The 25,535-nt window shown below is 44.0% G+C and overlaps 2 protein-coding genes across 4 annotated transcripts in view; both read right to left on the bottom strand.

Annotated features, from left to right (window-relative positions):
• The window catches only part of SPARC (secreted protein acidic and cysteine rich), a 425,399-nt gene that overhangs the window by 74,368 nt on the left and 325,496 nt on the right, over nt 1-25,535 (bottom strand). The gene's annotated exons all lie outside the window — the stretch shown is intronic.
• Nucleotides 1-25,535, bottom strand: part of GLRA1 (glycine receptor alpha 1) — a 36,133-nt gene that overhangs the window by 1,169 nt on the left and 9,429 nt on the right. The window contains exons 2-8 of one of the 2 annotated variants that reach the window (XM_065643781.1): nt 18,678-18,808; nt 15,120-15,187; nt 6,454-6,677; nt 4,386-4,468; nt 3,589-3,726; nt 2,847-3,061; nt 2,044-2,190 (exon numbers count right to left, since the gene is read on the bottom strand). In XM_065643781.1, coding sequence (XP_065499853.1) covers nt 2,044-2,190; nt 2,847-3,061; nt 3,589-3,726; nt 4,386-4,468; nt 6,454-6,677; nt 15,120-15,187; nt 18,678-18,808 — 1,006 coding nt within the window. Of the gene's footprint in view, nt 1-2,043; nt 2,191-2,846; nt 3,062-3,588; nt 3,727-4,385; nt 4,469-6,453; nt 6,678-15,119; nt 15,188-18,677; nt 18,809-25,535 lie in introns of those variants that run through there. The other variant, XM_065643782.1, reaches the window with a different exon arrangement.

Raw genomic sequence — 25,535 nt, 5'->3', positions numbered from 1 at the left:
CACGCTCTGTCCCCCAGCACTGACCTACCAGCCCCATCCCTCGTAACCTGCCTGCCCCGCGTGTCCCGCTGCCCCTTTCCCTCTCCTTTGCAGAGTGTCTTTTCTGGATGGCCCCTGTATCGAGCGGGTAGCTGCGTGGGATGGAGGCACTGTGCTGGGGTCTGGGGCAGCGGAGCAGAAGGGAGAGCACGCTGGCATACCGGAGCAAAGCAAAACCACCACAATTGCCCGGCACATCGAGCTGTGAAGAATGGCTTGTAGGTTGTGATTTGAGCAGACCTGATAAATGTGGGCGTGGGCTGGTCCTCTCCCCAGCTGCCTCCACCAGCATGGATCCCTGCAACACCTCACTTGTTTTTAGCGTTGTATGTCATACCTAAACCAGGCAGAGCTACCCAGACAAGTCAGGACATCAGGACAGAGTAATTAGGTTCTTTGGCAGCTGCACTAAGCCATTTGCATATTTGCAGTCAGCTCCTAGTTTTCTGATGAGCCTGCAAACCTTGTTCATTTTGCTTTTTTTTTTATGCTTTGTTCCAATTAAATTGCTGTGAGATTGGGCAGGGATTGTAAGAGCAGCTTTGTGTTCAATGGAACATCTCTAGCAAATGTCTTTTAAACTCATCTTGTTTTATCAACAGACCAATCTACATACGCCACCATAGATCCAGAGACAGGATGCCTGAATCTAGATGAAGAGATGAAAGCACTACAAGACACCCATGTTGGGTGGTTTTAGCTTTGGCTCCATTAAGCAGACTGCACCTTCTCAACCGAAACTGTCTTACTTGATTTTGAGATGGCAAGTTCTTGTTCTGGCCAGACAAAATTGATGGTTGCTGATGGTCTTATCTGTTATTTCTTTTCCCTTGCATTTGTCCAACAATTTTCATCCTTGGTCCTGACTGTATTGGGGACAAGTAAGTATTATCTCTGGTTTTGCAGATGGGACAACTGAAGCAGAGGCAAATCTCCAAAGAGACAGGCATTCCTGCTCCGTAATTCTTGCTGCCTCCTGGAATTGTGGCAGTTCCCTGAACACACACTCTGAACTGCTGTAGGACAGATTAGACCCTGGGAAAGACTTCTAATGGCTGGGACACTGTGACAGTGAAGCAATGGAATGGGGGAGTCTCTGGGTGTGATGGATCATGGAGGGTTCTTCAAAATAAAGGGTAGACGAATATGTATGAAAAAAATTTAGGCAGACTTTGGTGATCTCCTAGGGGCTGTCTTGAGATTCCCATCAGCATTTTTTTTTTTTTTTTTTTTTTTTTTAAATGCTAGTTTAGGGCCAACTCGCAGGCCTGGTGCTGAAAATTTGATACCACCTACCTGATTCTACTAGTTAATGAAGGACAATTTTTAAGTGCCTTTGGTATTGTGATCACAGCCACCTTCCTGTTTCTTTCTAGTGCATCCTGTGAAGTCTTTGCTGTGGTACCTGAGCATAAAAGCTAGAAGAGTCCAGGCTGCAGGGGAAGCGTGTGACACGTGCATGCTCAGGTTGGCATTAGCCATGGCGAATGAGCATGGAGCAAGGCCAAGGCTGAGAAGAATGCTCTTCCCTTCTGAGAGGAATTTGCAGTCAGTCTGAGAAGCAGATGCTTTTGAACACAGAGATGACAGAGACAAAAGAAGTGTCACTTACCTCCAGGCTAATGTCGGCTGTCTTGTTCGGGGACACTGTTCTCTGATAGACACCCCTCCCACCACCCCACCTGCCTCCCCCGCAGCCCTCGCTGTGTCTTCTGAAGAGAACTGAGACCACAACACTGCTGCGCGGAAATTGTTCTGTTGAGAATAACCCTTTTGGCTTAGACCATTTGACTAGCTAACAAAAAACATCTTGCTAGACTCCTGGGATCAGCAGACCGTTAGAAGAGACATAATTCACTGAGGTAGCCCTGCTTTTTGATGTGCCACCCTCCTTAACATCTGACTATATACTGAGGACTTCCCTGGGAGCCAGTGGCTCAGTTCAGTTGACCATGTAGTGATGTTCTGCTGGGACAGATGTGTCTTTCATGCCTTGTGTATTACCTTATGATGCCTCCTCTTCCTTCTGAACCTGAGCAGCTCTTTGTGCTGCCGAGACACAAAGTTGACGGCAGCGTACTCTAGAAGTGCAGAGAACACAAACAGCAAGCATACAGCCATCCAGATGTCTATGGCCTTCACATAGGACACCTAGGAGCCAGAGAGAGAGACCCAGATGGGGTGTTTTTTTCCACTCAAATGCCTTTTTGCTTACCATGTTACTCCCACAGTCTTTGTAAGGAGTTGATCAAGCCATGATACAGGTGACATCTCTTACTGGATACCAAAATCTAACTAATTTAACATGAGTGAATTATCAGGCCACTGTAGCTGCTCCTGGGCTATTAAGTAGCAATAGTTCCACAGTTTTTAATTTATCCGGGTCTTGATTGTGTTGGTTTATATGCTAGGAAAATAGTAATCCAATCTGATCATACAAGAAGCTTTTCCTAACAAGGAAAGTCAGTACTATTATAAAAATATGATGGTCAAGTGAGTGAAAAGCTAGAATGTGTGGTGGTCACATGGGTTTGTAAGGTACAGAGCTCCTGGCTACTGGGAGCTGTGATGAGTCTTGCAGCAAGTGCTGAATCTTAGGGGAAGTTTTGCTGCTAGTCATAGAAACTCTGCTAAAATCTTTTCAGGAGGGGACTGGAATTTGTTCTGCTTGCCCTTAAACTGGAATAGTGGAATGGCAGCAGAGCGCCTCTTGTGTTGAGCAGGAGGATCTGTGTGGTGACTGACTTATGTGCTCTCCCCAGAAAGTGCCTGTTTTGCCTCCCTATGAAGATAAGTGTGTTCCTTACCTTGGGCAGTGATGCTCGGGAACCGGAACTCTGTGTGGTCATAGTGAGGACTGTGGTGATCCCCAGGCCAACGCGAGCAGGTGCAGCATCCATATTGATCCAGAAGGAGATCCAGGACAGAATGACAATAAGGAGGCTGGGGATGTACATCTGGATCAAGTAATAGCCCATCTGCCGCTCCAGGTGGAAACGAGCCTCTATACAGGTGAACTTGCCTGAGAATGACGGCAGATACATGCGAGATTACTGATAAGGCACAGTGAGCTTCTTGTTTTCAGCTATTGTCTGGGGACTTTCCTTGCATTGCCTAGAACCAGAGTCTTGTTAGAGGAGGAAATTAACAGCTGTTGTCCAGTTCTGAAATATGAATGTACAACATCAACATAGCAAAGAAATCTCTTGGCAGTATGTCCTTTGTGAGTTAAATTTCGCCTGCTCCCTTGCATCAAAGATAAAAGATGCTGGGAGAGAAGTCCAGACTAAACACACTTGAACTGATGCAGATATTACTGGGGACAAGAGGATTCCACACATCTGTGTTTATTAGCTTTTTATTTGCTATATATGTGTATATTTACTGATAACATCTCTATGTGTATTTATATATATATATTGTCCCTAGCTGTGCAGGACAAGGCTTGTATCACCAGAGTGCCACCAGATGTAGCAAGAGCCTCTGTCAAATGCACAGCCCTGAATTTCTCTCTAATGAACCCAGCAGCTAAGGGTAAACAGCACTGACCTGTATTGTAGTGCTTTGTGCAGTATCTCAAGTCTTTTTCTTCTTTGAGGATAAATTGAGGCAAAGTCAACCCATCAGCAACTTGCACGGCTCCTTTTTCTTGCCACTCAAATATGAGATCGTTCATTGTGTAGCCGACTGTTGAGAGGAGGGGACAAATACTGTGTGAAACAAAATAAATGCTGATCTGAAAAGGGACAGATTTGTAGAAGAGAGCTATGATTGGAGGCAGGGACTTATCCTGGCCTTCCTTGGCAATGCTGTAATGATTGGATGTGGGTTTAGGCAGAACTGCTTATGCATATGGTAAAAGCTGGGGTAATGGCCTGCACTGCACTGTGTGCAGTGAATTGTCTGCAACAAATCACATTTTTTATTTAATTTGGCCTGTTAAGCTTTTTGCTGTTATTTCAAACTTGACCTCTTTCTCTGAGTGAGGTTGTTCGTTGTCTTTCCCTCCTTTGGGATAAATAATGTGTACAAGGGGCAAATGTTCATCCAGAGAGAAAAAATCACATTTGTAACTGAAAGCACTTTCACCTTTCTCCTCCAAAGTGAAAGGCCAATGTAAATACAAGGAAGCCAGGGCTCCTCCCGTGGGATCTTTTAAGGTTTGGCTTCTCAAGGAAATGTCACGTGCTGAGTGAATGGGAAATCCTGACCAAGTGGGTCTTGAGCAAGTCTCCAGGGAAGGCTGAACTGGGAATGGGTTGCAGCTGAGGAGGGAGATGGTAGGGGAAAGGGGGAGGGAAAACACATTGTCTCCTCTCCAAAATGGAGATGTGCACAGGACTCACAGCTTTCTAACTGCATGATGCACGTCTGTACATCCATGGGGAAGTTCTTCAGGTCCATGGGGCAGGCTAGAGTCAGCGTGATCCTGAGGAGAGAAGACAGCACAAGGGAATGCCATGTAGTTTGTGGTACCGATGAGGGGGTGAACCCCCTTGAGCATCCAATGTTGCAAACAGGCTGGTACCTTGTCTGAGACACACTAGTGTGCTGGGAGGAATGACTGATCATTCACTGCTTCCCTGCCTGTGTTTTCACATGTGGTGTTGGAAAGCATCAGAAATGCCGAGCATTTGGGTCTGTGATATAATTCCCACCAGAGTCACCTGCTGCAGATGGCTTTTCATTGCAATGTTGTTTTGGGCTGTGCAGAGCAAAGAATTCCCACACCAAAGAGTTTTGCTTCTTCTGTTTTTAGTTCTTGCCTCACGTTCACAGCAGTCTGTATTAGCAGCAAGCCCAAACCCATCCTCTGGACACCCCAGATGCATTTCTAGACACTGGGACTGTTTGGAAATCTTTGAACAGAATATTTCTGAGCCAGGAGGAGAAAAAAGAAAAAAAAAAAAAAAAAAAAGAGGTTTGGTCAAGATCACACGTTGCTGTGGAGGAAAAGAAAGACTCTCCTGGTATCTTCTGCAGGGAAAATGCCCTGTGGTAAGTCAGTGTGAATCTCTCTGTCTTCCTGAATTTCTGCTGTGCCTCTTGAGACCTCTACTTTTGTTTCTGAAGCTCCATTTTGCAATAAGTGCAGGCTGTATTTTCTGTGGTGTTGCTGTGCTGCCCTACACCACGATCTATGCTCAAAATGTTTGTTTGCTTCAACAAGCTGATATTAAATTATTTGATTCAGAGTTAGGCTTGTGTTATTTGGTTTCATAATGCTGAAAATGTTGTTCCCTGAAGTGTTTAGATTTTTCAGCTTTTTGCCTTGATGTAGAAATAGCAGAATTTCCTGGGAGGCAGAAATTGAATTTTTCTATCATCAGACCTACAAGATACTTAGTAGGAGGGAAAGATATTTTAACTTAAATCATTATGGTGGACAAAATTCTCTGCTTGAGTTTAGAGGCATGTTGAGACAGAAGACCTGACAGTGGAAAGAATTGACCTGTTCAAGTTTCTTTTTTTTATGAAAACAGCTGCATTTTCTGTATTTAAGAAACACCTTAGTAGAAGACAGTCACAACTAGCCTTTGCCCACTTTGCTTTTCTCATCACATCTCTGGCAGGGGACCCCATCCCTGATCGATCAGAGATATAAGCTTTCAATTAGGTCTTCAGACAAACTACTTGAGAAGGCTTTACTGTAAATATCTGACAGATGTGAAACAGGGTTGACTGTGGCTGCAACTAGGCTGTGCGATGCTGAGCACATGTTGCACAAGTGTGTGCTCAGGGGTGATTTTGGGTGAACCTGGTGCTGTGCATGCTGAGTTCTGGGTCCATGGGACAAAGTCCACCTTCTTGTAAGTGCCTTGATTAGAGTTTCGCTACTGCGAATATGAGGAGCAAAGAGCCAGTTAGAAAATGGCAGTGAACTTCGGATAGATTTTTTTTTTTTAGGGGAAAGACAATTTCTCCTCTTGGAAACCATATATATTGTGCTCTTCCATCATGAATGTCCTCTTTCTTTTTGGTTTTCACAGGAAAATGTACTTAGAAAGAAACCTGTATTTTCATTTGGAGATGATGGAGATAGGAAAGTTCTTATTCTTTTTTTTTTTAAAAAAAAAACCAAAAACAAAAGGATGAAACATTGGCACAGGCTGCCCACAAAGGTTGTGGCATCTCCATCCATGGAACATTTCAGTTTGACCAAACAAAGCCACAGCTATTCTGAGCTACTGTTATCAATTGTCAGGAGATGGTTGTGTGGGAGACCGCTGGAGGTTACTTCCCACCACGTTGCTATGACGCTGTTAATTGGATGCTCTCCCACTTACAACCCCTCAATTTCTTTTCTCCAATGGCATGCTCAAAATCTCCACATTCTCATTTTAGGTTGAACAATGAGAGTTTGGCCTTGCCCTCCCCCACCTTGGTGGAGCTCTCCCCATCGAGTCACCTCACCTGATGCTGTAGAGAACATTGCCATTTCTGGAGATCCTCAAAAGCTTGTTGTCTGTGGTAATCTCATGGAAATGGGCCCCCTTCTCATTAGCAAAGAACAAGTCAGGCTTCCAGATGGAGTCCAGCATAGAGGGGTCCAGGTCCAGAGAGTCATCAGGGTATTCGTTGTATGCCAGCCGTGGGTCATTCCACTGCTGTCGCAGGAAGATGTTCACCCTGTAATCCTGCACGGTGTAAGCAGGGAGCAGAGAAACACAGTTAGTGCTCAGAGCAGGCTGAAAGTCCTGAGAACTGGGGAACAAGTACCAAAATCATTCTCGAAAACAAACCATGTCTAGACCTACGTTCCCAAGCTTCCCACTGCCTTCTTGGCTTAATCTCTCAAGGAGCTGTCATTATTTTTAGCTCTGTAGCTTACAGCTATCTCATAGCATGAGCAGCTGCCTATCCTTCCATCCCTCTGTCACAGCAATCACCAGCTGTGTGTGAAGTGCCGAGACCTCTAGTCTGAACCCCAGGGCTGGAGAAGTGATGTTCAGCTGTGGGGTCGTAAGGGCTGGTGTCAGCAAGTCGACTGCTGCAGAGGATTAAGGGGGGAAGGACATTGAAACCAATTTCCTTTCAGTGTTGAACCATTCTGCACTGGGACTATCTCTGGTTCTTCCAGATTTGTGAAAAGAACAGGCACAGTGAGACAGGCAGGCCAGAGAAGGGACATTCCCTGTGTGTCCACTAATATAAGGGTAACTGATGAACTGGCAGGAACAGCTGCCCTTGATGAGAGTACGTGAAGATGGGAAGGATGTGCATGAAGTCTGCTCTCCTAATCCTGACTGCTCTCTGCTCTTTAATGTCAAAATGCCATAAATGCTACAGATTTTATGGGATACAATTTCCTTTAATTGAAGCTAGTCCCCCAGCACTATCCAAAATGGTATCTGCCTCATAACCATGTGTCTTACAGCTCCCCTGAGTTCCCCAGGCCAAGGCTGGCTGCTGAGGTTGAGCTCAGATGCTGTCCTGGATAATTAAAGGCAATTTCTGTTCTCCATGTCTGACCAATAGCTTCCCAGGGTGATCTGCATGCCCCTTTTCTGCCGAATTTCACATAAGAAAGTGAGCCAACAAATTGAAATGGGGACAAGACATGCCAGCTATCAGGAGAGGGATAAAAGCTCCATGTCCAGAAATTAATTGACATCTTCTAAGTAAAGAGGCAGACTGTGTCTGAAGAGCAGCACATAATAAACCAATTTCACTGCCCTGGCCCAAACTAATAGTTGCTATCACGATGAAGGGTTTTTTGGTGCCTTTTTAATATTAATGTACTTTGAAGACTTTTATTAACAGACAGTTAATGGAGCATGTCTGACTCGCTTGCTGGTATCTAATATCTGCTGCAGGCACTAGGACCTTTCTTTCAGTGAGAGCACTTGGCACCTCTGAAAGGATCTCCCTGACTCTGCCATCAGGTCTGTTATTTCCATCTGGAGAACACAAAGCTCTGGAGTTGAAGGGTGCATGTGGAGAATAGTCTTTCTGATGTTGCTGCTTCGAGTGCTGTCTTGCCTATGAACCTACAACCTCTCGTCCAGGAGAAGGAGACTCTTGTGGAGTCCAGTCACACTGGAAGCTTTGGGGAGAATTGTGTCTGGGGTGGTTTTGGATGGGGCAGTTCATAGCAAAGCCCATGGTCTAGAACCTGTTCCAGTTCATTTAGTGCCATCTGTATCCTTGCAGCACAGAAGCTGCTATTGACATTAATGATTGTGACAACAACAAATGGACCAAGGACTTGATGCTAAAAGGAGCAGACTTCTGAACATGAAAAAGAGTTGTAACACCCTCTCATTCTCCTGATATTCCTAATGTCACCTTCACAAGTCCTAGTGGGTCCTGCTGAATTAATTATTCATCTCTGTCGACCTTGGATAACGTGTCTTGAGAAAATCTGAATAGGTATGGACAGCTAGGAACCACAGTCTTAGTGCAGGACTACCCAGTCATGAAAACCTCAAAAAAGAAAGCAACCCTGATTTTCCACTTCCCAGGGCATCCAGCAGCTCCCTGCACAGCTTTGTGTGCTTTCAATTCTCCCTTTTCTGTGTGTAAAGACCTGCAGCCACTGCAGTCAGGGGAAATCGATGTCACTGACCTAATAGGTAAAAAGCAAAAGGTTGTTTTGCTTATTCAGCTACAAACAACACTGGATGCTAGCAGGTCAGCTCCAGTTGGGGGCTTATGTCATGTACAACACAAATTATACTTGTGTTTGGAAGAAACTTCAGTGGTAGCTGCCCAGAAGTGTTCTCAGCCTGATGGAGTATTGGAAGGGGAGGGGGAAAGGGAGCCAATCTCTCTACAACAGCCTGTGTTGTCACAGATAAGCTTTGTTGTTGGACTAAATTCGCTGCTTCGGCTCCAAAACTTGCCAAAAGGAAAGAAAAGGGTGAGAAAAGAGGTGTAGTGTGGTTTACATTGCCACGACAGCAGGTATAAGAGGCCATCGACAGAATGATTGCCATGGTGTTCATCACCATGATGAAGGACCTTAATCACATGCTCGTAGGCCAAATGAAAATTAACTTCTCAGAGCAGATGGCTGTGAGAAGGTCCCTCCTAACTCATTTCCAGAGACCAAGTGTCCTGTACTCATGTCCCACGTGGGAAGAGTCCAGAGGCACATCCTGAATGTGTGGTGTGAGAGACTGCACCACCTCCATCCAGGGCATGTCCAGCAGCGTGGTGAGTAACTTTGGTGTGTCTCCTTTGGAGACAAGTATTTGCAGTGGGTGTTTTTTGTTATGGAACATAGACAACTGAGCATTTATTTTGCGATATAAAAAAGGCAAGGACAAGGAAGTATAATACATGCACTGACTGCAATTCTCTGGCTTTGCCCTTTCGTGGCGTTAGTATTTTACCTGTGTGTGTGTGTTTATGTTTAGGAAGATCTTCCTTCTCAATGGGTTTATTCCACAGTCCTGGCCTGGCCACTGAGAACACTTGTTTCCTCCCAGATACCTTTTCCCTTAGCACAGACAGCTGCATTGCACTGTGGTATTGAAGATGCTGAGCAGCCTTTTAGGTTTCTTGTGTCCAGGCTTATTTGAATATAAACGTAAAAACAAGCACTGTGACTGCAAACTGGACATGACACTGCCCTAGGATCCAGCAGAAGGCACAGAAAGCAAATGGGGTATGTCTGTGGCTGTGATATAGCCTGAGATAAAGGTTGTAGTGTTCTGTACCAGATAAAGGACCCTGTGTGTTGAAAGCTTCATGCCTAGGCATTGCGGTCAAGCTGAGAGGTGATGAGCCAAACAACACTCAGTCGTTGGCTATCTGGAGATATGCAGTGTTTCTCCTGGATGCTATTGTTCGAGATCTTAATTAGCATCACCAAGAGGTCCACAGTTATTCCTAAATGACAGACAGAAGGGACCAACTTCTGATGTGAACTTTCAAGTAAAAAAAAAGGTTTCTATTGGAGCTGCAAACTCAGAAAAAAACCCCAAACTCTTTCTCCATATTCTTGTCACTTGAACTCCTCATTTGCATGCCAGTCACATGCAGGCACCGATTATCTTGGGCAGGCTAAGGAGTGGAGAGCAGCAACTCTGTGTTGTGAAGGTGTTCAGGAGCTTTGCAATTTGGCAAAAAAGCATTTTGGTCCCAATGGGGAAATGACACAGGACAGGAAGAAAACAATCGAAGTGATCAAAGTAGTTCAATTTGATAATGCTGGAATGAAATTCCACTCAGTGGCTTTGCAAAGAGCCAAGGAAACAGAAGATCATTTCAGACCGTTCCTTCCCAGGATACCCCAGTCTTGGCATCTGATGATGAGTTGATGAAAGCACTGCCAGGCTGGAGGTGGTGCTATGAAAAAACAATGGGGACTGTCAGTAAACTCAATAAATTTCAGCTCTTGACTCAGGGGTTCTGTCAGACCAGCCTCTACACTGAACAGTTTTGGTGAGAGACTTCACTTTGATAGATTTACTTTTTGCTGATGGGAAAAAAAGAGAAAACAACAGGGTAGTGACTGAACTCCATCAGGAGGGGATTCTGTTATCCCACCTGAGCAGCAGAACACAAGGGGCTTTATTGGCATTGCATTAATTCTCTAGAAAGAGAACAAACAAACAATTTAAGGCTACTTGCCCTGCAGAGGAGCATTAAAACTGACTGATTGCAAAAAACCAAAAAAACCCAAAACCAACCAAGCAAAGACAACCACACCCCTCTGGGAACAGACCATAGAAGGGTTAATAAGGGACCTCATTACCTTGCTACAGCTGTAGCCAAATAGCCAGTTTGAAGGTTGGTGTGAAAGACACAGCTGGGCCAAGGGGAGGAGGTTGGGGGGTTAGTAGTTGTGTTGGAGGTGCTACTGAGGAGGAAGCTTGTTGTTGGAGGAAGGTAGGTATGTGGTGAGGGGTGGGAGCAGTACCCTGGTGTTTAATGAGTTTGTGGGGATTTTTTTTGTGTTGGAAGCTAAAGCAGAAAGTTTTTCTAGGTCTCTGTACAAAAGGAGGAGAAAGCATGTTCCTTTGGACTATGGATGGAGCTGCTGGGGGGTGGGCAGTAGCAACCATCCTGAATTTCAAGCTTAGGAGTTCAGTAGTAAGCTCTTGTTCTTCAGCTTATGTTAGGTTATTTTTTTGGTGTGTCCTTGTATTTGAGTTGAACAGTCTCATTTTATGGTGTGGTTGTAGTTTGTTTATTTTTTTTTCCATCTCCTTCATTCAGTGCAAAGACAACCTGCAGTCAAAACACTGTAGGTCTAACATTAAAACTGCAGGTTGTGAGATGTTGTGAAAACCTTTTCATTTTGCATTGCGTGACTTGATACATGCTTATCATCTCTGTGGGACTGATGGCTGGTTTTAAGAATGACTGGCTCAAACCCTAGCCTTTGCTACAGGCTTTGCGTGTTGATACTTACTTCTATCACTGACCTTGGGTTGAGTGGGTACAGTATTAAATGTGACCCATACACTTCATCACTTGTATTTGCTATCTGCTGCCTTGTGGCTTGTGAGGCTGGAGTGAATTGCTTAGTTTGTCTTGTAGGATATTTTTTAATCTCATTGGAAAGATCATGTAAAGATGTGTCTAAGCAAGTATTTAACATTTGGACAGTTGCATCCTCCAGCTTCTCCTGTCCTTAGGAGATGCTGGGAGACCAATTGTGGCTTTGTTGCAGCTGCCTGAAGGTTACATTTGGTTTGCTCTTTTCAGATGGCATGAAATCAGCAGAAATAAATTTGCATATATACACTCTATCTAGAGGAACCTCTGCTGGCTCTTTTGTGGTTTTCTTTCTTTTTCACTCTCTTGTTTGCTCCTTTTTAAAACATGGGACTAGGAGCAGCCATTTTGAGCATCGAGTTTTCCCAACTGTCTAAACTAGTGAGAAATCCATAAAACTGTATCTTCAATTGGAAGAGATATCAAGGGCATCACTTAACTCTAAGTTTGCTGTTATAGTTGGAAATTTGTTAGATTAAATGCTTACATAATCCTACTAGTTGTCCCATGCTACAAAGAGAAGCCAAAGCTGGTGCAACTGATTCACTTAAAACGAAGATGCTGCTCTCTAGGTGCCTGACTTCTGTTTCATTTTTTAATGAAGAATTTGTAGTTCTGCTATACGTTTATTACTCTGTGGCTGGGGGGAAGGTGTTTATGCTTTTAAACAGCAAAAAGGGATTTAACATCTTGTGGTTGGGTGTGGAGGTATTTGGTGGTTTTAATGAAAATAAGCACATAGATTGGATGTAACTTGCATTTGTCATCTGGAATCCCTTGCTGTTGGATGCACTACTGTAGTAATGCTTTGGGACAGAAGGAAGGTGGCTGTTGTTGGTGGCAGTATCTTTCCCCTTGAAGCACCTGGGTTCACAGGGATGTGTTCCCAGTCACAGATTCCCTTGTCCTCAGAGCTGATTGTAAGCAAAGTTGATGGATATAAGCTATGAGCTACAATCTAACGTAAATGTTCAATCAATTATTTGCACAGCTAGAGGCTTTTACATTGGGTCTTTGGTTCTGCAGGATGCTTTAAAGAGGTTATTTCCCTTGCTGTAAGTCAGCTCTGCTCCAGGGAATTCAGTTTGGTGGATGACTTTGTCTTCCCCCCTCCACCCCCAGCCTTGCAACAGTTTTTAGGTTTCTATTTCTTGCTTGGTTCATTTTGAAGTTTTGTGAAACAGATATCAGCTTTCTGCCCATTCTGGGAAGTCTATGCCTTCTCTTGGTCCCAACTTAGCCTCGCTTCTGAGGTTTGTAGACTGCAGTGTCTGTGTAAAATGCCTGGAGTTTTCTTGTATTTTCCTGTATCGTCTTCCCCTATCTTCCGTGATGCCGCAAACTGTAAGTGAGCATTCGCCTCCAATCTCTCTAATCCTCTGCATGGTGACCTCGTGATTTGTGAGATTCAGGTAGTGTAAGCTTAAATGGCAATAGTGGTATTTTCTGTAGGAACTAACAGCCCCATTATGGGGATACTTTAAAGGCTTCTCTAATTGCATGTGTGGTATCCATAAAACCCTGTGACTCTCCTCTTGTAGGTAGTAGTGCAATAGTAACCAAATATAAGATGACATAGTACTTGGAACCTGAACCTGGCTAGACTTAGAGTACCTAATTATTGTGATTTAAACCATAGTCTTGTTCTTTATCTTTTGGTGAGTGGAGCAGCTGGGGAAGTGTTACCATCATCAATCCCAAGGGTCAATGATAGAGTACTGCTTTATGGTAAAACACTGAACTGCCTCTCTCCCACCAAAGCTTTTCCCCTCTACAGATATTTGATCACTTGTTTGTATTCAGAGGGGAGAGATCAGCGTCTCTGCAGATCGAATCCCAGGTTAGTAAATCCTAAAGTCTGCTCCAACTTGCTGGGCTCACATTTTTAGATGCTTTAGTACCTGTGTCACTTGTGTTCTTGTAAGTGTTTACAAGCAGAGTTGCTGTCCCCAAAGAAGTGCATTATATGAGCTTGTGTGCAATGCTGCGTCAGCCTGACATCTGGACTAGCTTGTCAGAGCTGGCTTGGGTATTTCTAGACAAAGCAATGTGCCCAGAGGGTGCTCTTGGGTTCCCATGGGAATTTTTTCTGTGGAAGATAGACTGTGAAATGAGTGGCATCTGGAGAGGACAGCAAGTCCCTGCAGCATGCCTTGGAGGTGAACTGCATCTCTCTCATGCTAGTCTATGTTAATTTTATGGAGCATCCTGCTTACAGGGATCCTGTGGCATCTTGGTATGACTGCTCTAATACATCTCGCAGTGGAGGACAGATGGATTGAAAAACATGTCATTGTAACGTGCTCTGCACGTTGCACAGGGATCCTGTGTGGGCCTGCCCATCTCCCTTGCACACTGTGGATCATCTCTGCTGGATTGTGTAGGAGCAGAGTATTTATTGCCTGTAACACCAAAGGAGGTATTCAATGAAATAGTACATTAGGAACAGACATATTTTGGTTCTAGTTCTTTTGCTTTTGTTTTACATACAAATGAATCCGTGAATACACTTCTCATCTATGAGCTCTGACAAATATTGTTATCCACCTATGAAATGTGTTACTTTATGCTTGGATGGAGTAACAGGTGTGTGGTGCTGGTGCGTGTTTTGTTTTGGTTTTTTTTTTTCTCTCCACTCTGCTACTAGAGCTGAACTGCCCCCAACACCAAACATTTCCAAAAAAATAGTATAGTGTCAGAAGAGACTTGCAACCCTTGGTATGTAGTTGTTGATCTCCTCTGACAGTGGCGTGCATGACAAGTAACTTGTTCAAATCAAATAGTATGATCTATATGTAAATCCTATAACATCCTGCCTAAATGTATGAAGCACCTGAAGCTGGAGTCTCGCATTCTTCATTCAACATTTTTCTAGAAAAAGAATTACCAAAGAGTAATTAAACACCATATTTCTGGATTATCTTTAATTAGCACCGAGGAAAGGCACTGTACCTCCAGAGTTTTCCTTTGCTGTTCACTGATTATGTCATAACTAATCTTTAATAGTTTTTGGATGGAGCAATTATCTCCTGTTCTAGTGATCCTCTGCTCCTAGTGTCTTGCCAATTAGATACAGCCTTTAGCAATGTTCACTAATTTTGTCTGAAGTGAGCCTTAACTTGCAAATATTGGTTTTGATTTTTTTTTTGTTAAAAAATCATTGTCTAACAGAAATATGTCTCCAACAAAATAACTATCTAGTGATTCTCTTAATCTTTGGGAATCTGAAATCTGGTACAGACTGAATTTGAGTTCAGCTGATTTCCCTTCACTCAAGTGTGGATTCAAACTTCTGGATTTATAGGCACATAGAAACAGTTGTAGATACTTTGGTTTTGAGCTTGGAGCCTTAGGTATGTCTTCAGAAAAGACTATTTGATTCTTTTTCTGATCCTTATACTTGTCTTGTACAGTGTTTTCATAGAGAGGCAGATTTTCAACTACATGCAGTGTAAGACTTGTGTGCTGACCATTAATTTACTCAAACCTTAGGTGAACTTGGAAACATGCAGGCAATATTTTCCTCTGGTCGCACTAAAGAGGAGGGTGATGCTGCATTTGCAATGAGGCTGAGCCAGTAGATGAGCAGCTGTGCTGTGGCTTTTTTTTAAATTTTTTTTTTAACTTACCATCGTTGTTTCTGCAATTGAACCAAAGCTGTTGATGAAAATGTTGCAGCTGACATTCACTGGTGGACCTGCATGACAAATAGAGATTGAAACAGCGGTTCACTGTGTGCTTATAAGACAAAGTATTTCCACTCTGTAGTATTAAAACCTATTGTGGGAACAGGGTGACTGAGGGGCAAGTATGGGAATAAGGTCTGGGTGACCTGGTTTAGTTTAGTCTTGGTTCTGAAGCCAGTTTGACATCAAAGAATGCTCCTGCTTTGTGTCTGTTCCCCTGTTTGGGAGAGTGTTTATATATCTCTTCTGTGAACTGTTTTGATGAAAAGGAATCACAGCCGGGCAGGACAGCTTTCTACATATCTTGACACTGCTGTATGGGTGGCCAGCTCACCTAGAACATGATAGTAGTGTCTCCCAGAAAAAAGCGAAGAGATTATTGAAAGGCCCTATTATTTACAGGTGTGTACTTTTAAAACACTCTGTTAAAGAATCTAAATGTTTCTGAACTAGGACAATATGTTTCCTGCAGAGCCAGTACAGTAGAGTGTGCTGTAGGGCTCAGTCTGGATAGAGGAGCAAGCACCCCATGGGATGATGATGGTGTCTGCTGAAGCTCGCAGCTGGGTAGGAAACTTCAGGGCTCTGTCAGCAGAAATTCCCTGGCTGTCCTCTTTTGGGAGAAGTTACTACCAGACTTTGGGCCATGCCTCTTCTGGGCTTCATTTGCTTTCAAATTGAAGCTTTGCTTAGCCTGCTTGTATCAAAAAAGTTAAGGGGCTACCAAAGGAGAGGAGTGAGGATTAAGAGATGAAAAGATTGTGGTTAGAGCGCATTGGGGTCAGTCTGTTTGTGTGCTACTGGTGCATGAGGGTATCAGCATGACTGGAAATTGATCACAATATTGCTTGGCAGATCTGAGGTTTAAATGTTGCGTTTGCACCAAGAGACATACCCAGAGCTGCAGTTCAGCACAACACAAAGTTGGAGAACATTTTGGAACCAGAGCTATATCTGGTGCTGGGCAAACCTGTGGCTTGCCCACAGAATGAGAAGATTTCTGTAGAGCCTTAACAAAGGGAGGAAAGCAGCAAAAGGGCCTTCTGCTCTGGGGGCTCCCAAAGGACCTGCTGCTGTTGCTGCCCAGTGTGTGGTGGGGAAAGGCAGCCCAGGCAGGGAGCAGAGGACTCTGCCCCCAGAACCATGGTTCCCCTTCAACACCAGGGGAATTAATCTCATATCGTCCCTGTGACAGATGCTTCTGGGGGGATAAGATCTGTGGGAGTGGTGAGTGTGAATTTTTAGATTATTTTCCCATCCTTTACGGAGACAGGATGGTGTCTGCATTTCAAACACTGCCTGATGGCTCTGCCTTGCTGGGGGAGCGATGCTTGTCTGCTGAGGCCGCATCTGCAGTCTGGCACCTGCTGCAAAATGAAGTACTTGGGAGGTGGGGAATGGCTTTAAGGAGAGGCTTGTGCCTCTAATCAGTGCAGACTTCTTCATGTGTGGAAATTACTTAGTAATAAGGAATTTCCATTAACAATTGGAACTTGGTTTTCTTCCCTTTGTTTCCCTTTCCTCCTCTCCAGTTTTGGCCTCATCTGAAACTTTGTGCCTGCCCTCTGCAGGAGTAGGATTGCAGCCATGTGACATCTATAGTCCCCACTCTCTAGCTGGGATTTTCTTGGTATGAGGAGCAGGCTTCTGCCTAACCAGTTCCCAGACAGTCGTTTGCCAGCACGGCAGCAGCTCACATCCTGCTCAGTCTGTGCAGCTCTTCTTCCAGACTGTTAAACACAGGCATGAGCTAAAATATTAGATACCAAATGGTGTATTTCCTCCTTTAGCAACTCATTTTATCCAAAAGGCTTGTGATGTTTACCCAGCAGCTGAAAGTACACATTTGATCAGACTCATTTTATACCTTGTGTAGTGCTCCTCTTGATCTCAGGAGTAAGAGTTTTCTTCTCTGGATCCATCTCATGAACCACATAGAAAGTCCATGTGCATGTGACTTCCCCTCCCAGAGGGCACAAGGTAAGAAAAACACTGAGCTGACCTCCTGGATGACTGCATGTGCTCATCCCTGAATATTTTGACCCTGTTCATCCTGGTCCTGTGCTAATATGCTCTGGTGAAGCTGAGTATGGGATGAGCTTGGCCCAGTGCACATGAAGACAACTCTTAGGGCAGCCCAGCCCATGCTGAGGCACGATGCTCTTCCTGCTGCATCCAAGGGGAGCTGTCAGCATTTTGCAAGGTTTTTGGTGTGGTGTGTGTCTGTTGGGTGGGTTTGTTTGTTTGTTTGGTGATGTGTGTGTGGTGTGTTGTGGTTTTTTTGTTTGTTTGTGGGGGTTTTTTTGTTTTGTTTTTTGTTTGTTTGTTTTTTTTTTAAGCTTGCATGAGGCTCTAGAAACTTCCTCACCTGCTGCTGGAATGTGCCAACTCTGCAGCTGTGAAGGAATATAGTTTTCCCGCAGCAGGGTTATGGGTTCAGCCTGGGTGAGAGGACCTTTGTCCCACATCTGACGGGTTCAGCCCTGCCCAGGTTACTGACTTCATCTTCCAACTTAAACCAAGGCCCAAATGCTGCTGCTTTATTCTCAGAAAGTGAATCTCCAGGTTTTATGGAAAAGCTGCAGTCTTCTTTTTGTTAATATTCCCCTCCCTAAAAATCAATCTGATATGGATCTTTGGTATTATTTTCATTCAGATCTAAGCCATTAAAATGCCCTTATGAGTTACTACAGTTAATTTAAATGGCATGCTTTGAGAGCTACAACCCCAAGCTCTGTAAAACACCTCCTATGCCTCCCATATAAATTGGAGCCTGATTTATGTGTGGGAGGCTAAGCCAGCAAAACTGCCCTGTGGGGAAGGTGTAGTTCATTGAAATAAAACCAAAATTAAATTATCTCAAATAAAAATGCAATACAGCTGCCTTCAGCAAGAAGATAATGTATACATTTCATTAAATATTAAAGTTTAATTTCTTTTGTGTGTGTGCATAATTTAGAGGTAGGGAGGTTTACAGGGTGTTTTTTTAACTCTTTGTGGTTTGGATAGAAACAGTAGTGTTTTCTATTGCCTATTTGATTGCTAGGACTTAAGCTTCTTGCCTATATTTGAGTTTAAAAGCCTACGATAAAGCTTATTACTTGAAGCTGGATGGCAGGTGCTACCAGTATGATTAATGGGTCCTGGGAGCCCTGTCTTAGCATTGCTAGTGACACTTGGGGTGAGGAGGAATTGGTGGTAGGAAAAAAAAGGAAATGAAATGAACATTGAAGAGGGCTGGACACTGGCTGAGAGGGGGCAGATTCCACTTCTATCTCTTAGTAAAGGTATTACGAGGTTGTTTACATACTGAGTGGAAATCAGATGCCTTTCCACACGTCTACAAGGGATTGATGTGCCCAATCTCTCATTATCATACATATTTCATATGAACATAAAGACAGTTCATGTATATACAGTTAGGGAGGCATTAGTGAGGATTGCATGCAGTTTTTGATCCCAAAATGAAACAAAGGCGTGAAAGCAAGGGGTTTTGCATACCTTTAAAATTTGGCCTGATCCTGGCATCGTATCCTGAAGTTCGCCCCATCAACTTATCCAAGAAGTCAGAAGGAGACATGGGTTTGGGGGCAGATCGTGCTGCTGCTTCAGCTTCTTTGGAGGCTGCCAGGCTGTGTGAGTAGAAAGAAAGTGGAGGTTTTAGTGTACATCCCATTCTGGAGAGGGTTTGGGGTCCAGAAACTGAGCAGTCAGCATCTCATCCCTGTTCTGAGGCAGGATGGGTCCCCATGTGAATTCCTAATGAGGCTGGTCTCTGCTAATTTGTTTGCCCAGCCCAAACATCTCTGAATACAGAATCTCAGCTGCCACCAAAGTAGAAGAGAGACGATGAGTGGAGAAAATCCTTTTGTGAGTTTAGGTATATCTCCTTGGCATGCCACTAAATTACAAATGTGAACTCTGGCACTGAGCTCCACAGGAAAAATATACTCTGAGATTAGCCTTGGGCAGCAATTACTGCTTAATTACATGGCAAATAGCAAGGAGCATATTTGGTAGTCTGACAGTCTAATTTTCCAAAAGGCAGGTAAAATCAGAGCAATCTGGAATTTGAGGCTTAAATGAGTGTCATGTGACTGCATAGCTCCTGCAGAGCCTTTGGGACTGTAAGGGATAGACGTATTTTAGCTTCCCGCTTGCTGGTCAGTCCAGCATTTGCTATTGGTACCTGCAATGCAGGAGTCTGAGTTGAATACAGCAACTTGGTCTCTGGACTGGGAGGTGTCTGGAGCGTGATCCTGAAATGATACTCATGTTGGGCTGAGGATGAAAAGAAATGAAATCATTTGTGGACCTCTATGGCTTCTGGGGCAGAAAGAGTAAAATTACCAATTTATCTGTAGAAGATAAAAATCTAAGGCTGGCAATGTACCTTCTGACTCTATGGGAGTCCACAAGATCTGCAGGGCAATGATTTGGGCTTAAGAAGTCTCTGTTGCCATTTAGACAGGAACAAGAAACCCATGGTACTAGGTGCTCATTCTGAACTTTGCAGGAAGGTTTGATTTCCAAGACAGAAATAGACACTTCAGTTCCTTCCCTTTGGTTATATGGCTTCTACATGAACACAGGCTGAAAGTGTGTTGTAAAATCACCTAGATTAGTGGCATGGGGAATAAAACCCCAAATCAACCAAACAAAAATACCCAAGCCCAAAACTATAGGTGACATGCAATGTGCTTAGGGCAAGAGCTGTCTCTGGCTGTAGGTTCAGATGCCTGATGCTGGTTGAAGCCTACAGGCAGTACTGCAATGCAAATGTATAATATGCCAAAGAAAGCTGCTTAGAAGGAAGTGAGACCCATTACTTCACCCTTTGAAAACCTGACTCTTTTAAGTACAAAGGCTGTGTTGGAACTTTGAGAAACCACTGTGGCAGAGCAGCTGAGAGGCCTAAGCATGTGAATAACTGGCACAAACTATTTAGCTGCATCTGTCCTCACAAATAATGTCACAGAGTCCTCTTACAGTATGAGGACCTCACCTTGGGAAGTTTTGCGTTTCAACACTGTCTCGAGATACTCTGCAGTAGTCAAACCTGCTGTCTTTCAGAAGAGCAGTACTAAATACTGACACAAAATCTATTGGGAAGAACTTCAGGACAGTTACATCATATGGTGTTCATGTGACCCAGTGCTGAAAGACCTCTTCATACAATGCAAGTTTGAGCCAAGACTCCAAAGACACACATGTTATCTGGACAAGGCCTTGACAAGAGCATTTTGAATGACAGAGTTCCTCAGGGACTTAAAAAATGGATGGAATTCAGAAGGACTCAGATGCCATAATTTCAAAGTTGTGAGTCTGTAGTGACCTGTATTGAACTGAGTCTCTTTCCTACTGTTGGCAGCAATAGCTTGCCAAGCCTGTTTTCAGTTCTGCAAACTCAACTGCAGTCTGGCTTCTTCTGCAAGCTGAAACTGTATTAGGGTTCTCTGGTTGCTAGGTTTTAACTGTTAAAAATTGTTTAACTTCTGCAATGAAGAGTTGAGAGAAACTCCAGATCACTTCTAGTGAGAGTCTAAAACTAGGATTTAATTTACCCTTTATACCTTCACAATCTGCTTCCAGACAGGACCTCATCTGAACTGGCTGATGCATGCTCATGCTTGGAGATGATCTGACAAAATGCATATCTAGCTTTTACTATAGCCACCCACCATTTCTTGTCGTCTGCTCTAACAAACTATGCAAAGACAAACGAGTGTGTTTCAGGGGTAAATGGGATAGTAGAATGGGTGATGGTTTTTTTTATTATATTTTTTAAAAGAGAATAATAGGATGCAGTAAATTTGCAAACTCAGAGGAAGAAAGCTGGGAGTGGGAGGACAATCAATACTGGGCTTGACTACTTGCATTCCAATAGAGTGTCTGCATGGCAATGAGTCTAGAGAAAAGATTTCAATTAAGCAGCAAATGACTTGGTAACCAAAGACTCCTGCCACTTCAGCAGCAAGATGCCAGATAGTGCAATTCACTGATTTCTTCTCATTAACTGTAGACTGGAGGCAGTATATGGAAGTGGAAAAGTGAGGGGCTGGGTGGAGGGGAGAAGAGGCAATACAAACCTGATAAGCTTTAAGTGCAAAAAGATAATTAGAAACTGCAATTCTGCTGGCATCCATTTTAAAAAATGAGGTGAAAAAGCACAGAAACCAGCATTTGGCTTTCCCATAAATTCAGTGCAAAAGCCTATGCTGAATATGTTCCCTCCACTTACAATGAGTGAATCTGCTGGTATTTCTTGGGTGTCATTTTCTGATTCTTTCCGCTTTGAAGTTACAAGTAAATGAATTTCATGGGCTTGGTTCCTGCATGGAAGGATGTATCTAAGACAAATGATTCCCACAAACATCCAGGAGAGGACCACAGCCCCACTGCTTTCTGCAGCTTCATGCCTATCCCTGTGAGTAGTTTCTGTGAGCACCTTTGGGAATGCGCTGAAACTACCATTATGGTTTCATGCCTCCTGGTGTGTGTTTGGACCATCTTCCTTATGAGGAAAGACTGAGAGAGCTGCGTCTGTTCAGCCTGGAGAAGAGAAGGCTGAGAGGGGATCTTATCAATGTTTATAAATATCTCAATGGCGGGTGTCAAGAAGATGGGACCAGACTCCTTTCAATGGGGCCCAACAATAGGATGAGGGTCAATGGGCACAGACTGAATCACAGGAGGTTCCATCTGAATATGAGGAGAAATGTCTTTCCTTTGAGGTGCCAGAGCCCTGGAACAGGCTGCCCAGAGAGGTTGTGGTGTCTCCTTCCCTGGAGACATTCAAACCCACCTGAAACACATTCCTGTGTGATCTACTCTGGTGAACCTGCTTTAGCAGGTGGGTTGGACTGGATGATCTCCAGAGGTCCCTTCCAACCCCAACCCCTCTGTGATTTTGTTTTAGAAACTGTTTGGCTGCTGTGTGTTATTACCCAGGTGACCTAGGAATGATGAGTTCTGAGTTTCTTCTGGTTTCTGTTTGGTTACTAAATGCTTTCCTAAAACTAGCTGGTAACAACTTCCCCTCTAGATATAAGAAGAAAAGGCAACAAAGCAGGGGATGAGTGGATAGCAAAGCCTTTCCAGCAGCAGACAGATATTTACTCTCTAGCTCAGGAGTAACAGTATAAAACAGCTCTGGGGGCTACAGGGAGGCTGGCCCATCCCACCATGCTTTGAAGGGATGGATTGCATCTAACACTACCCTGAAATAGTCACTCGCATTGTGATAACTGAGCTTCGCTATGGTAGTTGAGCTCAGACAACATCCAAAAATGCTCTCAGCCTCTGCCCTCTTCCAGGTTTATCTGAGCCATTGCTGTGTGTGCTGCCTTGGGGGCTTTCTGGGATTTTCTTCATCCCTTGGTTCTTAAAGAAGCACCCTTGAAAGTCCCATAGGACTGGCCCAGCAGAGACAAGGAGAGGGAAATTGCCAAGTGACTTGAAAATTATCGATGATAGAAGAGAGCTGGAAATTTAGAGTGGATTATTGTGTTGTTCAGAGAGAAAATTTATTCTCCAAACAAAGAGGCAAAACATGTAACAAAAACATGAAGGATGTAGTTTGCTTTGGCGCAAGAGTGTCGTCTGAGCTGAGAGCATCCTGGTGCATTTTAATAGCAGCCAGACAGTGTCTTATCTTATTTGCGCTGGTGTAACCTCTAGTGTATCTGGCTCAGAAAATGCCGTCAGGCAGTCATCACAGCAACAACAATGGAAAGGATCTCTTCAAAGGGTCAATGAACTAGCATAACCTTTTGTGATATTAGTGCTGGCATGTAAGCAGATATCACCAAGCACTTTGGAGATCCAGCCCATCAGCAGGCATGTGAGGGTGAAAGCTGGTGGAGATGAACAGCTGAGCTGCTCAGGATACCTGAGAAATGCACTCCTTAAAATGGAGCAGTTGGGTTTGGCAGGACACCTATTACTGGTTTCTCCCAGCCTATACAGACACAGCTTGCCCTGTCTGCATTATTTTTTTTCAGCAAAACAGATCCTATAGTCTCATAAGAAGTTATTTTGTTTAGAAAGCGGTTCTTCTGCAGTCAGGATGAGTCAGTTTGCTTGGTTCCCAGCTCCCCAGTTAGCTGTTTCCTCATCTTCCCCCCATTTGTATGGCCCTTGTGCAATATTTTAATGCTTTCTTTTTTTTTTTTTTCTTTTGGCTGTGCCCATGTTTGTCCATCTAATTAAATCCAACATCACAAACTGCCCTGTTCTGGTTGAATGCTGATACTGAAAAATATTTTTTTTATTCCTTTGTGAAGAGGAGAGATGAAGGAATTTAATTAGCACAGGGCCTCTCTTCCCCTGTCAAATAATTTAATTGTTAATCATTAATTCTGAGGGTAAAAAATATTGCCTGGCAGCAGAAACACAAACTGTTGCAAAACAAGTGTTTGCGGAAGAAATTTATCTCTGCAAAGTGTGGAAGGCTCACATCCCTGGGAAGGTAAATTGGTGTAACGTCAGTGGCTCAGGAGAACAGCACTGGGTTTATTGCTCTGGTTGTGCTCTCTGCAGGCTGGGGAAACATAAGATATCTGACCACTCACTCTGGTTCAGTGCTGTTTAGCAAAGGTTTCTGAAGTGGTCTGCTTGTTTTTATTTTTGAAACACAACATAAGCCAGAAAGCTTGGCAGGGATGTGTTTGGAATAGTGTTCAGGTGAGCTGGCTCACACATTTGTCATGCAAATGTGATATTTTTGTAAGCAGGTATACCAGGAGAGAGGAATATCTGTCAGGTCTTTGAGGCAAGCCGAGGTGACCAGTGTAACTGTTTCCCACATTCCCTCCAAAGCCAGGCCTTTCTAGAGCAGTGTGGGGTCTTAGGGACACAGGAGAATTCACCAGCTTGGTTTTATTGCCACCAGCAGGCTCTGAGAGCCACAGTCACAAAGAGAATGTCAGATGGTTGGGTGTAGAAATGCATCATGTTGTCCATGGTGACTTTCCCCCTGCCCTGCTTGTCCAGGTTTCCCAAACTACCTCTCTGGTTCCTGAGATGCCTCCTGGGCACAGAGGCCCCTGAGCAGAAGCTGGAGCTCAACAGAGCTCAGCCTGGATTATTCAGCCTTTGCTGATGCTGGGATTGCCCATTTCCATTTTGTCCTCAGCAGACAGAGGGAGGAAGGACATACGAGAGATTTTCCTGGTGGAAAGGGACAGCTCCAAACTCTGTACATAGACCCTTATTTTCTAACTGCACATCAGCATGTTATCTTGTGGGAAATGCTGCCAGATGCTGGCCTGGGAAGGCTTGGCAGAGACTGCAAGCAGACTTTTTTTTTAAATGATTAGATTTACTATCGAAATGAATAGCACAATCAATATTGATATGCTATTCAATTAAAAAGGATGAAACTCACTGTCCACGTGTTTTTTGTTGTTTTTTTTTCTGTCATGTTGCTTGAATTTCTGGCCTGCAGCAATAGAGATGGACAGGATAAAAGAAGAGTGGAGGTTTGTGGGGAGAAGAGAGCCCCGATGCTATATTTTTGGCCTGACATGATGCAGAATAGAAGGACCTCTGAGTGTTACAGATGTGCTGGTTGCAATCCCTGTGGTTGTGCTCAGCTGCTGGTGATTGCAGTCCATGCAGTGTGGATGTGGGGTGTGCTACGGAGTGAATTTGCAAAGTCAGTTCTTGGAGATGCAGAGGAAATTTGGACTTGGTTGTTTTCTTACTCCAGCTGAGTGCTTATGCAACTGAAGCATGGAGCAGACCAGATGTTGGGACAGGATAGAAAAATAATTGTGTACAGCGAGACTGGTGAAATACAGAATTCGAGAACCTCTCGAAAGAGATTTCACCCTGAGAAAGAACTGGGCAATTTGCTATTATTTATCCCAATTAATGATGGGAGGAGGGGGGACAGGAAAGAAAAAGTAGGCTTGTAGAACATTGCTGTCTCTGTCCTGGGTGGTTGTGCTCTGTTGCTGTGAGCTGTTTAAACCAATTCTAGCTTTTGCACCAGAAGTAACTGCATTGCAGTAGTCGTGCGATGTAATCAGTTAAAGTTTTAATCCAGAGGATCCCAAAACACTCTCAGAGGTCCTGTACGACACATGTTATCACTGGTCCCCATGGCTGTACAGGAGGAGAAGAACGGGAAGGCACTTTTCCATGGGCCTCAGGGAATTAACCCTCTGTGATCACTCCCATCCAGGGAAAAGTGCAACAACTTTATTGGAGAAAAATCTCTTTTTTGGACTGCAGCATTGCAGTGTCTCTGTGCTCCACTGCTACATTCCTGCAGCCCGTGGCTCCTACTCTATATGGCAAAACACCCTGCCTAAAACTATAAAACATCCCAATTACGCTGATTAACTCTATGGA

The sequence above is a fragment of the Caloenas nicobarica genome, chromosome 13 (genome assembly GCF_036013445.1).
Source record: "Caloenas nicobarica isolate bCalNic1 chromosome 13, bCalNic1.hap1, whole genome shotgun sequence".
NCBI lineage: Eukaryota > Metazoa > Chordata > Aves > Columbiformes > Columbidae > Caloenas > Caloenas nicobarica.
Note: the sequence above shows the minus strand (reverse complement) of the source record. Positions and strands in the feature narration are given on the sequence as shown.